Source organism: Corvus brachyrhynchos, unplaced genomic scaffold (genome assembly GCF_000691975.1).
Source record: "Corvus brachyrhynchos isolate BGI_N302 unplaced genomic scaffold, ASM69197v1 scaffold116, whole genome shotgun sequence".
Lineage (NCBI taxonomy): Eukaryota > Metazoa > Chordata > Aves > Passeriformes > Corvidae > Corvus > Corvus brachyrhynchos.
Window position 1 is genome coordinate 14,199,578 of NW_008240221.1, and position 15,151 is coordinate 14,214,728.

General features: G+C 41.7%; 2 protein-coding genes across 2 annotated transcripts in view; one reads left to right on the forward strand and one right to left on the reverse strand.

The window, feature by feature from the left end:
• The first annotated feature begins 1,619 nt into the window (after positions 1-1,619).
• On the forward strand, positions 1,620-11,087 carry ENPP5 (ectonucleotide pyrophosphatase/phosphodiesterase 5 (putative)). The gene is made up of 3 exons (XM_008641833.2): positions 1,620-2,527; positions 5,613-5,789; positions 7,141-11,087. The coding sequence occupies exons 1-3, from the start codon at positions 1,663-1,665 to the stop codon at positions 7,509-7,511; spliced, it is 1,413 nt and encodes a 470-aa protein (XP_008640055.1). The 5' UTR covers positions 1,620-1,662; the 3' UTR covers positions 7,512-11,087.
• Positions 11,088-13,383: 2,296 nt separating this feature from the next.
• ENPP4 (ectonucleotide pyrophosphatase/phosphodiesterase 4 (putative)) overlaps positions 13,384-15,151 on the reverse strand; it is a 7,477-nt gene continuing 5,709 nt past the window's right edge. Inside the window, exon 4 of the mRNA XM_008641834.2 lies at positions 13,384-15,146. Within this exon, the coding sequence (XP_008640056.2) occupies positions 14,864-15,146 (283 nt within the window). The 3' untranslated portion in view covers positions 13,384-14,863. The remainder of the gene's footprint in view (positions 15,147-15,151) is intronic.

Here is a 15,151-nt window from a genome sequence, read left to right on the forward strand (position 1 = left end):
GTGGGTTCGTTCCCCCAGAGCCTCTCGGGTCCCCCAGGTTTTGTTGGTGCCGAGTTCCGCAGAGACCCGGGTCAATAGATATGCTTAGGTTGTATCCAGGGGAAAACAATATGAGGAGGCCTTGGGGAAAAAACCAAACCACCCATCATTTATTATTTATTAAGAGCATGCAGTTAAGGAGTTGGAATAATAGAATTATAGATCATGATGAGGTCATTAGCTGTGTAAAATTCAGAAGTAAAGACTTGATTTCACTTGAGAAGGCTGCAAGGTGTACTTGTCCCTCCCCAGAAGGGGAATTTATGGGCTATGTCTAATTTGGCAGCTGTGTTCCTATGAACACAGCAGCGTGTTGGCCTTGTGTCCTTCAGGTTCAGCTGGAAGAAATGTCCCATTAGGTGGATCTGAGGGAATCTGTAGCCTTTGGGTCTGTGTTGTTTGCTGAAAGGGGAATTACATCTCTGGAGTGTCAGTTTGTTCTTAGCAGAACTCAAAGCCTGGATTTTAATTTCTAGAGACACACAAGTTTGGTGTAACATTTGACTGCCTGCAAGTCACAGAATCCTAGAATCACAGAGTGGTTCGGGTTGGGAGGGACCTTAAAGCTCATCTCATTCCAACCCCCTGCCATGGGCAGGGATACCTTTCACCAGTCCAGGTTGCTCCAAGCCCAGTCCGACCTGGCCTTGAACTTCACTTCCAGGGATAGGGCAGCCACAGATCCCATTCCATTGTTGCAGTGGTATTCAGATGCTTTTTACAACGTAACTTCTTATATTCACTAGGCTATTTATGTACTCTAAATATTAAGATGGATTTATTGTTACAAATTCACTGTTTTCCAGCTGAATTTCAGTGGTGACTGGGTCCCAGAGGACTGCTGAAAAATGGGAACCTAAATGGAACTATGAGGAATATTGGTACAGCCCACATGCAGAACTGGATTTAGCAATATCTGGTCTTGTGGTTGTGATGCTGTTGAGCAATAAGTGGAGAATATTAGCATGAAATTTTAGGTCAGTTACAGACAGGGAATTTCTGTGTGAGGGTTCTTACAGGGATCTTGCTTTGAGTAGATAACTGAGTTTTAAACAAGAAGATGTTTGGGAAGAACAGGAGGAGACTGGGGCAGGGGAGCACAGCCCAATACAATGTGAAATTATGTGTCCTATGTCAGATAAGGACATAATAAGGACTGTTAGATAAGGAATGCCAGTCATAGCTAGAAGTAATTCATGTCCTTGAGACTTAGGATCAGAACTGGAGTCACAGAATGATTTGGGTTGGAAGGGACGTTAAAGGTCATCTTGTTCCAGCCCCCCTGCCATGGGCAGGGACGCCTTCCACTATCCCAGGTTGCTCCGAGCCCTGTCCAGCCTGGCCTTGAGCACTTCCAGGGATGGGGCAGCCACAGCTTCTCTAGACCTGTTCCAGGGCCTCACCACCCTCACAGTAAATAATTTCTTCCTAATATCTAATCTAGCCCTGCCTTCTGTCAGTTTGAAGCCATTCCCCCTTGTCCTGTCACTGCCATTCCCTTGTCCTTGCCTGCTTTTGTAAAATATATCTTAGAGTATATAAATACATAAGGAATATTTTAACCACTCACTTTTAAAACTAAGTCATGACTTTGACAACTTCTGTCTCTGCTCAACAGATGCCATGTTGCCTCAGAAGAGGGGACAGATACCTTCCAGAATAGCCATGAGCAGTTATTGGAAAGCCCTTGGAATTTTCTTACTCTGTCTTCAAAGTGCACTGTCTCACCAGCCAGCCCAGCCCAGAGTGCTGCTCGTGTCTTTTGATGGGTTTCGGTGGGATTACATCTACAGAGTGTCCACTCCCAATTTTCACTATGCCATGAAGAACGGGGTGCACGTCAGGCAGGTCACGAACGTGTTCATAACGAAGACGTACCCCAACCACTACACCCTGGTGACCGGGCTCTACGCAGAGAGCCACGGCATCGTCGCTAACGAGATGTACGATCCTGTCCTGAATGAAACCTTCTCCCTGAACAAAATGAACACCCACAACTCCAAGTTCTGGGAAGAGGCCACCCCAATATGGGTGACGAACCAGAGGGAAGGACACAAATCTGGTGCTGCTATGTGGCCTGGAACAGATGTGAAGATACATGGAGTCTTGCCTACACATTACATGCCCTACAATGAATCTGTTCCCTTTGAAGACAGGGTAGCGAAGCTCATTGCCTGGTTTACATCAGAAGAACCCATAAACTTTGGTCTCCTGTACTGGGAACAGCCTGATGAGATGGGCCACTTTCTGGGCCCTGAAAACCCACTTATGGGAGCGATAATCAGTGACATTGACAGAAAACTGGGGTATCTCATTTCTGAACTGAAGAAAGCGAAGCTGTGGGATGTGATAAATGTCATAGTCACAAGTGATCACGGAATGTCACAGTCATCCTTGGAAAGGCTCATTGAGCTTGATCAGTACGTGAGCAGAGAGCTCTATAAAGTCATCGACCACTCCCCTGCAGTAGCCATTTTGCCACAAGAAGGTAGGAGCTACAGCAGTAATGTTCCCTGAGGAGATACTTGAGTATCCAAACTTTATAGACTGAGTTGGTGGTAGCAGCATAGCAGCACTGATGGCAGTAGGACATCAGCCTTGAACAAAGAGCACTTGCAGGATCCCTTTGGTTTTTTTGCAGGCTCTGTCAAAAGCCTGGAGTAACTTTCAGAAAAGAAAAGGGAGCAAATCTGTTTGCTGTTGACTAATATTGCCAAGGATCCTTTAGTCCTTGTGAGAAGTAAAATAATCTAATGGCATTATCAAGGCTGAATGGTGCTCTAGATAGATAACACCTGAATGTTACCTATCTTGCCTTTCATCAGGATGCTGAAGCCATAGTGGAAGAATTATCTTTCTAACTCTGAGAACAGATTATATTTCTAAACTGAGAACAGATGGGGATCTTTGATAAAAAGAAAGCCTGTGTTGGCTATTTGATTAGATGCCAGCTATTGTAGTTCACTTGAGTTTTTTCCCCCGTCATGCTGAACAGCCAGCCAGTTACATTCATACCATTTTTACTGTGATAAAGATGGGCAAGAATAATGTTGGAATTGAAATCTGAAATCTGGTTACAGTCACCTAAGGGTTGCTGAAATGTCAGGTGTATGTTTACTGTCACTAATGCATCTGCTCTTTATTTTGATGATCAAGTACTGTAAACTACTTGGTGCAGATGTGTTAACCTGGAAAATAACACCCCTGCCCACACAAACAAAGTGCTAATTTGGAAGTTGAGTTTTCAGGTGACCTTCTGGAAAGGTGTTTTTTAAGAATTCTGTAACATTTGCATCACTAATGGATAGATAGCACTCTGTATTTAATGCCCAAGCAGGGAGGGTGTTTGCAGAATTAAGTGACCTTTAAGTGCATGAACAAGTGTGTCTCATCATTTTTAATCTGGAGAATACTCCAGACTAAAATGTGAGTATGCCCAAACGGAGGCCTCTGCTGTCTGAGCGCAGGCAGGCCCTGTAGCTGGGTGCTGTTTCTCTCTGTGGTGATAAAAGAGCCAACTTTGGGAGCTTCATCCCCATTGAGGCAAACATGGTTGACCAGGATGTTCTCATTAGCAAATAAAGAAGCTGTAAAAGTAAACTTCAGTGCTGAAATGTCCCTAATGCAGTAAACAAGAACTTGAAGATGCATAACTTGATTCTCCCATCTGCTAAATGCTGAAAATAAACAGTATCTCTGCTGCAATTAGATGACAGAATAGTAAAAAAGCCATTTTGGTGGATTTCAGAAACAGCTTGGATTTGATTTTGCCCAGAGATTCAGGTATTTATTACACTACCAATAAACAAGAATTAGTTTTGAGCACAGCTAAAATTCTGTTCTTCCATGATACCAGCTGTGATTTTTATTATAAAACAATGAGTTTCACTGCCAGTTTAGGTATGAGCTAACATATGCTTAAGTACATAACACTGATTCTTCACCTGTTATTCCATTTGTCTTTCTTAAACCAAGGGAATGGTAAAACTTAGTGAGACTGAGAAAAAGTTTGAATGCTTTAAAATGCAGCAATTTCATTTAATTGTTTGGCTGCATATTGCTTCCCCAAGAGATGGATTAAAGCCATCATTTAACTATGCTGGTATATCAGTGTGTGTGGGGAACTAATTAGATGTTCACAAAAAAGGTACCTGTAGCACAGCTGGTGATGCTGGCCTTTTTCTTTTATTTAATATAAATATAATAATTCAAATAATTAACATAAAATCAAGTTTGGTATATTTGGGACTTCTCCTCCCTGCCATCCCATATAGAAAACTGGCACAGCAAAATTAACTTTATAACTGATATAGTCCTAGAAATGCTGCATTAGAGTCCCTCTTCTTGTTCCTGTAACTATCGCTGATGTCTTAGCTTTTGCTGTTTCATATTGACCTCTGTTTTGCCTCTTAATTTTGTGATTCTTTTTTTTTTTGGTGCCAGTTTGAGATAAGAAATATACATTAACGTATTTTCCTTCAGAATTTCTATACTCTATTCTGGGAATTGAGGGGGAAAAGGAAGAAGGAAGATGATTTCTTTAGAAACACTGGCCACTTTCTCCCAAACTTTTTTCCATGAGATCCATTCAGAACTCCTTGGATGCTGGAAATGGCAGGCTGAAAGGGGCCTGCAGACACACTGTGCATTCAGCTGCACATGTCACACAAATATTTACCTGAGTCATGGGGCTGAGGGATTTGGTGTGTCACAGGAATCTGTTGTGTGCACTGCACAGCCCGCAACAGAAATCTGGCTTTAAGTGGAGGTGGGGAGTGAAGGAATTTGCTCAGATGTCAGTTCCTGAACTTGCTCTTGTGTTCCTGGCTCTCTGTTCTGGTTCCTCCTTTCTGTGCACTGGTGTTCCAGCCAGCTTGTCCAACTGGTTGTGGTTCTTCAGTGGCTTTTACTGGAAAAGCAAGCTCAGAAACTGGAAATAAGCAACTTAAAACTGAGGTTGCAAAATGCCTTTTTTATTCAGTGTTAGTAGAGCTCTTGAGGGTTTGTGTTCACTGTGACTAGGGAAGGGAAAGGAGAAGGCACTGGGAATACAGAGGAGTAGCTCATGCTGTTGGCTGTTACTGAATAACAAAGGAAAGCAACAAACAAACTGCTTTAAAATAGATGAAAAGTGTCACTTGTCACAGCCAGCTAGGTGACAGAATTCGGCCTGAATGCAGCCATTACCTCACAAACAGGCTTAGGAGCTGTCTTCTTGCTTTCAGGCTTTGCATGGAGCTAGGAGAGTTTGGCTCCTTTTCTAGGAGACAACTCAATGCTTTCTAACTCATTCCTGTGAGAAGCTTACATTCTGATAACTGTGAAATGAGGGGTTTTTCTAAAATTAGCAAGGCACTTCTTGCTTGGGAACAGGCTGTGAAGTCTGGTGCTGAGGGGGATGTTACCGTGACTGAGGCTCTGGATTTCTCACAGTAACTTCTGTGCACACTGTTGTCTCTTACCCTTCTGGGGCATTTTGCCCTCTTCTTTCAGCTGTATTTTAACTACTGATGAGTTCAGTAAACACACTGGTATGTTTAATTTTTTCTTTTGTCTCTTTTGTTTGTTTGAAGGCAAAGTGGATGAAGTATATGAAGCTTTGGCCAACGCTCATCCCAACATGACTGTATATAAAAAGGAGCAGATTCCAGATAGATTTCATTACAAACACAACAGTAAAATTCAGCCCATCTTAGCAGTGGCTGATAAAGGATGGGAAATTGTACATAATAAGACTGACAGTTTTCTGTGTAAGTATTCTGTCTTTATAGTGTGTTTTGCAGTATCTTCCAAGGCAGAGACCTTAAGTGGTACTTTCTCTCCTAGTATCAACCAATGTTCATTTTTTTTTTTTATTTGTAAGGCTGGGAGGGAAAACTAAAGTGTGTAAAATCTATAATTTTTTCCCCTGATGGGATGAGAAGCACCCTACTCTTAGGGGAGGAGGATCTGCACTTACTGTTTCTTTAAACATTAAATTTACTGAGATAAGAGCAATCACATGTTTTAGTGGCCCCATACTTGAGGTCCTTCAGGATGTAGCAAACCAACAAGCACTTCTTGAGCGATTAAAAAAGAAAGTTGTAACTGAATGTATTGAGTAGAGGGTGAATAGGGTTGTTTTATCATGTTTACTTACTTACTGGAGAAGGGTTGGGTTGGGTTGGAAACGGAAGAAGACTTTTTGAAAATCCTCAGCTTGTGTGGGTGCTACACTTGAGTAACCTCATTCTATTGCTACAAAGAGTCTTGGATATTGTGTTACTGCACACCAATGAATTTCATTTGCCTTGGAGGAAAAAGTGCATTCTAAGTGATTTGGAGGTATAAAACCCTGATCACTTTCAAGTTCCTCACCTTGAAGTTTTGAAATTTATTATAGGTAGCATGGAGACAGTGAACTGTAACTTCTTGGTTACCTAAAATACAGGGGTCATGTGGTCAGTTCTTACATTTCTAATTGAGAACCTTTTGAACTTTGGTGCTAGTTATGAACCTGAAGACCACTACCAGCAAGACATAACAAGCTTTTCAGTAGCTGCTGAGAGCAGCTTCTTGTACCTATGTGTTTGACATGTTCCCTGTTTTTAATGCCCCTGTCAGGAATGGGCACTGGACACCCACCAGTGAGTTCTTCTTCCTTGTTGAGGAGTTGATGGTGCACAAAATTGGACAAAATGTCAAAGTGTCTATTCAGAGTCACATGGACAGTCTGACTCTACATGTTTTTTTTTTAATTTTCTCAAAGAGATCTGTACCAGTTGCAAAGTTGGAGTTTTTCCTTGAGGAAAATTAAGGAAGTTTGGGTGTACCCAGGGTGGCATTGACAATGGTGTTACTGCCATATGAGCTCACCTTTTTTTCCCCTCTTTGCCAAATAGTGTTCTCCATTGTGGGTTTTTTTAGGTCTTTTCTCTTTGTAGTTCTGAGACTTGGTATGTGCTAGGAGACATTTGTGCTGTCAATCAAAACAATTCTTCTAAACCTCTCTAAGGATAACTGATGGCTGTGCCTTTTCTGCATTCTGCTAATTCTAGGAAAAGGTTCAATGCTTGTTTTGCAACTTCGGGATATTGACCTTTACCTATCTTCTATTTCTAGTTGGTAATCACGGATATGACAACACTGTACCAGAAATGCATCCCATTTTTTTGGCAGTTGGGCCTGCTTTCAGGAAGAATGTCACCAAAGAATTCATGAATGCGACAGACTTGTACCCCTTACTGTGTCATCTTCTTGGCATCAACCCACTGCCCAACAATGGTTCCTTCAATGCTGTGAAGGATATACTTGCTGAAGAAGTTCCTGGAGCCCGTGGAGCAGACACCTACTCCACTGTTGTAGGAGTCTTCCTGGGCAGCTTGCTTGTTTTGGTTTTTACTGCAGTTTTTGTTAAGCATTTTGTCCTCGCCCAAGCAAATTCCATGCAAATCCAACACACTGAAGCTGCCCAGCCACTGCTGCAAGATTAATAACACCTGGGATAACACCTCAAACACCTCCTGTTTGAGGCTTAAAATAAGCCTTTACAAAGAAAATAAACAATGGAGGTGGATCAGCATAAATATGTGGAGTGAACGGAGATGGGTGCGGATTCATTGGTACTCTGGGGCATGTACAGACCAGGTATGCAGAGAGAGGGCATGTTCCTTTTTCACCCTGCAGTCACTTCATCTTCCAGGGGTTGAAGATACCGTAGGTAAACGTGGAAAGCTCTGTGTGTATGAAGACCTGTAGTGACAACAGACCTCAAATACCTTATTATGGCTAATTTTAGGACAATAACATAAACTGGGGTGCACTTCACAGACTATTAAATGGTGATTTCATTTCCCACCCTTTTTTTTTCTTTTATTCTTTGAGAGGTTTTTTGAGTCTCTTTGATTCTAACAAGTCACTGAATGGTACTAAACTTCCTTGGGTTTTTTTTTTTCTTCTCTGCCCAAGGAAGCTTTTGCATGGATCACTATTACAGATAACTTGGTGGGTTAAATCCTGCAGAAAAGAACATTATTATTCAGCTAGGTCATGCAGTGCTAAGTGTCTAAGTTTGGAGTTACATATATTTCTTCCAACTACTGTGTTAATTGTAGCCCCAAAAAATGAATCTAAGTGGTATTGCCTTTAGCAATCAGCATTAAACTGCTTGATTCTTAATGTTTTAAAATTTTATTTCGGTAAATACAGGTTTTTACCACTTTAGATACGATTTTAGGTAAATGTAGATCTTTACTTTTTCTATTTCCTGTACACTGCACTAAATCTAGGAGTTCCATGCAGCTGGCAGGATAAAGACACATACAAGCACCACACCTGTATATCCAAATGGAGCCTTTTCTCTGAGTAAGTTCTCTCTGAATAAGTTAAGGAACATGGATGCTCAAGCTGGTTTCAAAGTGCTGTCAGGCTTGTCCCTGGGTGTGCATCTGGTCTGATGTTGGAGACTGAGTTTGACTTGTGTCTTGTGCTTTATCTGCTGTGTCTGCATGGGCCTTGGAATGGGATGATCAGGATTACACATGCAGTTTAAGGGCAGCTGTATAAATCTTAAGCCATATACGTTAAGTCTGAAAAAGCACACTTTAATAAAAAAAGGTGTAAGACTGGAGTTTGTTTTTCCAGAGGAAAGCCTCTGTTAGGGAAAAATATTAATTCTGAGTTAACAAAGGTACATATTATTCACATTCTTTTATGTGTAGCAATAAATCTTCTTGCTAGTGTAGTTGTGGGGGTTTTTGTGAGCTCACTTAAATGGTAGGTGAGAAGCTGCTGCTGAGGTGTATATGAAAAACATATTCAGAAGTGAGAAAAGTTGTCTATTGTCAGACTTTTCCCCTTCTCCCTGGATGATAGTATTTCTCATCACTTTATTGCTGAGTACAATGCCTGAAGGAGAAAGAAACTTTCAAAATTCGTGCAGACGTAGCAGACTGAGTATTTTAAAGTGCAATTGATGGCTGTATCCACAGCCCCCAGCAGAGGGCAAGGATGGGAACACTTTGGCTTTGGCTGTGCTCTGCCAAACCAAGGGCGTGACTGACAGACAGTTCTGCAAGGGGAGGGCTGGGGTACGGAATTCATTTTGCTGGGCTAAATTCCAGACTTAATGAAGACTGCTGGGTTCCTCTGTGATGGCAGGGACACTTGCTTAGCACCAAGCTGTCTTGCAGACAGATGTGGACATTTCCAGAGGCCACATCTGGGAGCAGCGAATGCTTCAGAGGGAAGGCAATGAAATAGCCCAACTTAAGGGATATTCTGGAAGTTCAGCTGTAATAGTAGCTTTAGGAAGGCAGGAAAAATGCAGGTCTGGTGGAAGACAGCCATTAATTTGGGGGATGTATATGAAATCCTGTGAACTGCAACTGGCTCAGTGCTGTTACTATGTTGTGAATGGCCTTGTTTTCCTGCATTGCCATTTTCTTAAGAAAACACTGAAGGAAAATGTCTGTAAGGCTGATTCTTAGTGCAGCTGGCCATTAGCTGTGCCTGAAGTTGAATTTGCTGGCACAGCTAAAGCTGCAGGGGCTCCAGCTGAACTACAACAGCAGTACCGTGTTCACAGCAGTGTTCAGAGACTGGGGAAATCGGAGCAGGAAACCCGAATCTCTGAGTTGTTACTAATCCCTTCCCTACTCACCTTCCAAAAAGTGGATGGCACACAGGAAACTGATGCATTGAGTCCACCTTTTCTTGCTTGTTGGCAGCTTAAAAATGAATTGTAGCACAAACTTAGTGTGTGTTTAAAGAAGATCTGCAGGCTTTGATAAGGCAATAACAGCGGCAATTGTCATAACAATGCCATACCCCTCACCTGTAGCTTCTGCACTTTGGAACATGTTGCTTTAGTAGAAATTCTTATTGCAGTAATTTCATAGCAGTGATCGTGGCAGATGTAAAAATAACTGGGTTGTAATCTCAGAGCTTTTCCTTAAACTCCACTTTAACTGTGGCAAGTGTAGTTCTATCGTCAGCCAAAGTGACCCTTGGTTTTAAGGAGGGGGCAAAGTTTGTCAGTGTTGTTCAGTTATCTGGGACTTAAACGTACCTGTCCAAATATGCAACAAGGGAAGAGCAGTAGGTTGCCCCCAACAAAAGGTTTGGGAACAATAATACTCAGAGTAGGCTGAGGACACGAACATGAGAATTGTTGATATAATTGTTCTGTATTGCACTGTGAGGCCCTTCTTAGAGGAGGGCAAAATAAAACTTTGTAAAAAAATGAAGGGAATCTTGTAGCATTTGGGTATTTCAGTTTAGGGTCAAACATTTCTTTTATTCTTAGGTGCATTTGCAGGTATCTCTTGGGTAGTTCCTTGTTAGGACATTTGCCCAACTGTTTTAAGTTGTTGGGTGTGAGCTTAATGAAATTGAAAGCACAGATGATGCCACTGGAGAAAAATAGAGACTTCTTCTCTGATGTGACATTTTGCAGACACCTTTTTGGGTGGGATTTGGTTTCTGGGTATATGATACTTTGTATGATGTACAAACAACTTTACTGGAAGGCGAATCTGAGTACACTGTGTACTGCTTGTAACTTAAGCTTGGAAACCAAGAATGATGCATGATGTGTTTCATTACTGACTGTGGAGCATACAGATGTCAAATGTTTTCTTTGTTTCTTCTTGTTTGGAAATGCTGAAGTTAAAATATATCTTTGCTATAATGCTGTCAAGCATGGAGTGCTGGCTTCATTTAAAACACTTCTGGAAAACAAACTTGAACTGGGGGGCAGATGACTGGGGGAGAATGGTCTCAACTTGTATGCATCCCAAATATTCCTTGGACTCTGCATAGTGTGTGCCTTTGTTAAAAGTAACTGGAAGTGTGATAGAACCTAGGAATTTTAGGTCACAGTTCTTACATAACAGACTTCTTGTTTCCCATCTTGCTGCCATATATGGAAAAAGCTATCAGTTACCAATAGGATTCCGGTTTCTTTTACTAAAAAAATATCTTCCAGACTTTCTTGGTCAAGAGCTGCAGCAATGCTGCTTCAAGAAATGCAGTCCCAAAAAAAAAAAAAAGAAAGAAAAAAAAAAAGGCAGAAAAATCAGATTCATGAAATCATTTAGGTTGGAAAAGATCTTTAAGATCATCCAGTCCAACCATTAACCCAGCACTGCCAAACCTGTTGTAAAGATGAAGTGTTGTATAAATTGACTTTTCATACAATCATAGGATGGTTTGGGTTGGGGGGGACCTTAAAGATCAGCTCATTTCAACCCCCCTGCCATGGGCTGGGATAGGGACACCAGTCAGAAGTGTGAACAACACAATCTTGACCTGCACCTGGGAGAAGGACAAATGTGCAGTGGTTGGGTCCTGTTGTTCTGTAAAATGGAAGTTTAACAGGCTTACTTCCCAGTCTTCTTCCCTGCTTAAATAGTGCCATGGATGCTGTGTTGACCATATCTATGCTGCTGTACAAACCTTTCATGGCATGTTTGTCCTACAGTAAAGATGATATAAGTATTTATTAGATGATAAACTACAAAAATTGCTGCAAGGTTGTGAAAATGATAAATTCAATAGTGGTATCAGCCTTTCCATAATGAAATCCTGATCTGAATCATATTAACAAACCTCCATTACTGTTTTTTTGCAATAAAGGATGCTACCAAGCATGTTAGAGCAAACATCTGTCCCTGTGGTCTGATCCTTGGAGGTACACAAAGTGGGTTTATTTTCACAGGCAGTGTGTACGCAGCAAGTTACTGAAAGCAGTATTTCAGAGCTGTAGTCAGGTGAAATCAGCTCAGTTCTGGAACTGTTTCCTTGATGCCAATGCTCAGAAAGCACAGAACCCCAGAGGGGTGGATGTTTTAGGGCTGCTGTGCCCAGAGTGGAGAGGTCCTGTGTGGAGGCAGTAATGAAACATAAGCCTTCAGTGCTGGGAAGTGTCACTAAATATCCCCTATTCCCCTCTAAACTGCAAAGTCAGTTAAGTGTTAGGAAATTCCCCTGAATTAACGTGCCCTGTGTGACCATTGCTGAGTTGTGTCTATTTAGCAAGTCATTAAATGTTGCCACAAACTACTGTCCCTTGATCGCAGCCTTGAGGAAGCAGAAGCCACAGCTTTGCTGTTCTTGTTCTGAATTGGCCGTTCAAGAGGAAATCAGCCACTGGCATTCATAAGAAATACTTCACACAAACCAGAATGAGACCGTGGAAATGTTTTGGCATGTTTAAGGCTCTATTTTTAAAAATAATCATCCTTAAATAAAGCAGCTGTGTATCTTAAAGACAGGAAGATGTTTTTTCTAGATTCTCTTGATTTGTACATGATCTGTATGAAACTGTATTTACAAGAGCTACTGTGTTCTCCCTTTGTACCAGGAAGAAAACTCAGCACCCTTACAGACCACACCACAGATTCGGAAATGAAAATAATCAGCAGTACAACTGGAATATAATTTATCCTACTTCTTAAATTTCCCCTTTAAACCCTTTCTCGTTAAACACTAGCACTGTCTCATCTCCATGCTAAAGGGAGGAGGAATAGAGGGTGATAAGGATTTCCACCAGATACAGCCACTCGCTGGTTTCACAGCACCTCAGTGCCTGTAGCAGTTCTCATCAGAAGGGGCTGCCTAGGAGCTAGGAGGAGAAATGCATTTAAACCTTGATCTCCCCATCTGTACCAACATTCCTATTTCAGATCAGAGTTCTGCCACCGTGCTTCAAGCAGCCTTTACAGTTCTGGTCACCAAAGCCTTGGTGGTAACTTTGGCACCTGCCTGGGAGGGGATCCACAGAGGAACTGAGAACACATCAACTACACAGTGTGACAACTGCTGGGGAGAAGGAGGAGAACAGAGTGGAGAAAATACTGTCCTCATCAGTTTTAGCTTCTAGAAAAAAACCAAAACCTCACAGGCAGAGGACACTACAGTCTGGCCTTACTGTGTCTGCCAGAAAGGTAAACTCAGTCAAGCCTTTCCAAACACAGATGATGCAAAGCATCTCCAGTAATTCTCTGACTGACTGACCCTCTGAGGATCCCACTCTGTATTAGCAGAATTACCAGAACCTAACAAAACTCTAACACATGAATTCAAGCATCCTCCCTTTTACAGCATATCTAAGCCTAGGCTCTACCCTGCAACATGTTCCCTTCATAGTTACTCATTAACCTGACCTCTTGGTGCACGGAATTAATTTAAATCTGGCAGGATGAGGAAGTGACTCTGTGTTCAGTCCAGCTACTGCTCTAGTAAAATCCAGTACCCTGTCAGTAACAGCACAGATATTTCAAGGGGCCTGAGCCTCTTTCCATTAATCTGAACTTTTTCAAGTAAAGCATTAGTAGTTTGAGGTGAAAAAAAAAGCAGAACTGGTTAGGTTTTGGATTGTGTTTTTAATCAGTACAATGGAATCCCTAGAGAGGAAGACACAAATTACTAAAACTTCCACACATTTATAAATAACAAGTTTCTTTTTTTCAGTGGGCAGTTCAAAGTAGCCCCTTCCCTCTAACGTCCCTGCTGGATCGCTAAAAGGCTGTGGCCAACACCAAATTGCAATGAATTTGAAGTTGTGAAAGAGAAACCCCATTGCTACCAGATACCTCTGTCACTTTATTTTTTAAAACCATCAAACTTGTAGGAAATGGACTTGGTAACTGTAATTCACTTTCTGGGTTAGCAATAACAATTTAACCTCACTGAAAGATAAGGTACCATTTAAGGGTTTTTCAGTCAAACATTTTTTTTTACAGCAAGTTACCAGATGACCATTAACAAAGAATCAAGAGTTTCAATTAAGAGAACAGCTCTGGTCTTCATCAGGAATTTGCATCTACGTACCTCAAACATTTTAGAGAATTTATTTTTTCAGATAAGATCTGCTAACTTCTTCCTTTAATTTTCCAGGGTGTAAAATAAGAGTTTGGAATCCTTGCTTGATGACTTGCACATCAAACTTTCAATTGTTGCTTTTTAGCACAACAGCCTTCAAAAGACAAGTACGAGCTGGTACACAGGGCAGAACCACCTTTATCTCAAAAACACCTTCAGTAGAATTTACTCCTGAGAAAATTTCCACAGGGTTTAGGAGCAGTAATTTTACATCTACAGCCCATGAAACTGGGTAATTCAAAGATTCCCAGGTTAAACTGACTTTCTTGAGGTAAGGCAGTAGTGCCATCCCAACTGGATCTGTGGATCTAAGTCGTCCAGAGACGCATTCCAAAGATGTCAGAGCCACCTGCCCAGGCTTGTAAGTGCTGAACCACGTAGTTTATTGCTCAGAATAGAAGAGATATGCACCAGTTCTTTCATCACTGACTTCTACTTTCTTTCTCAGAAGTTTCTTGTCACATTGATGACTAAGGGTAGAAACGAAAGTCTTGGATCTTCTCTTTCCCCAAATTTAAGGGCACACGAGAATATACTCTCCAAACAAAGCTAACTCCTAACTCTCAATAAAGTTTTTCTTTCCAACACAGGTGCAAGAACACTAAAAGTAGTCAATATTAATTTAATACAAAAAAAGCAATTATCATTTACAAATATTAAAATTCATTTCATCTGTCCTGGCTAGCTACACTGGAGTCTCATTCTGAAAGTGTTCAGAGGCTTCAGAATGAAAAACTAAGCATCCTTATTTTGTTAAGCATCTCTTCCAGTAAAAAGCCACCTGTTCATTGTTTTGTTATGAAAATATTTTTATAGGACACTAGTCACACAAATCAGCAGGGTCTGGCTGTACAGTATTTTACACAGATAAAGTGCATCAAACAAAGAATGCCATCCAGTGCAAATTGAAGCTGTTTTCCTGAAATCACAATTTAAGAAGCGGGGCGAGGCTCCCTCCGCGCTATCCAATCAAAGGATCATCATCATCACTCTGTAACTGGAGCCGGGCAAAGGGCCGGGAGGGGGCCACTCTGTTCTTGGAGATGATGATGATGCAGGTGAAAGTGCTGAGCACTATGAAAGCCCCGATGACGATCCCAATGGCCTCGGGGACACTGATGCACCACTGATCAGCCAGCAGGCACTTGGTGTTGGCAAAGGTGCCGTTGTGTGGCCGTGGGGTGAGCCCCAGGACGTGGCACATCATGGGGTAGATGTCCACGTTGTCCATAGTGCTGTGGCTGGGGCG

Excerpts from the sequence above, each read along its gene's own strand:
- ENPP5 (XM_008641833.2), top strand. The coding sequence starts at position 1,663 with ATGTTGCCTCAGAAGAGGGGACAGATACCTTCCAGAATAGCCATGAGC. Across the intron at positions 2,528-5,612 it reads AGCCATTTTGCCACAAGAAG|GCAAAGTGGATGAAGTATAT; the intron begins GTAGGAGCTACA and ends GTTTGTTTGAAG. Across the intron at positions 5,790-7,140 it reads TAAGACTGACAGTTTTCTGT|TTGGTAATCACGGATATGAC; the intron begins GTAAGTATTCTG and ends TTCTATTTCTAG.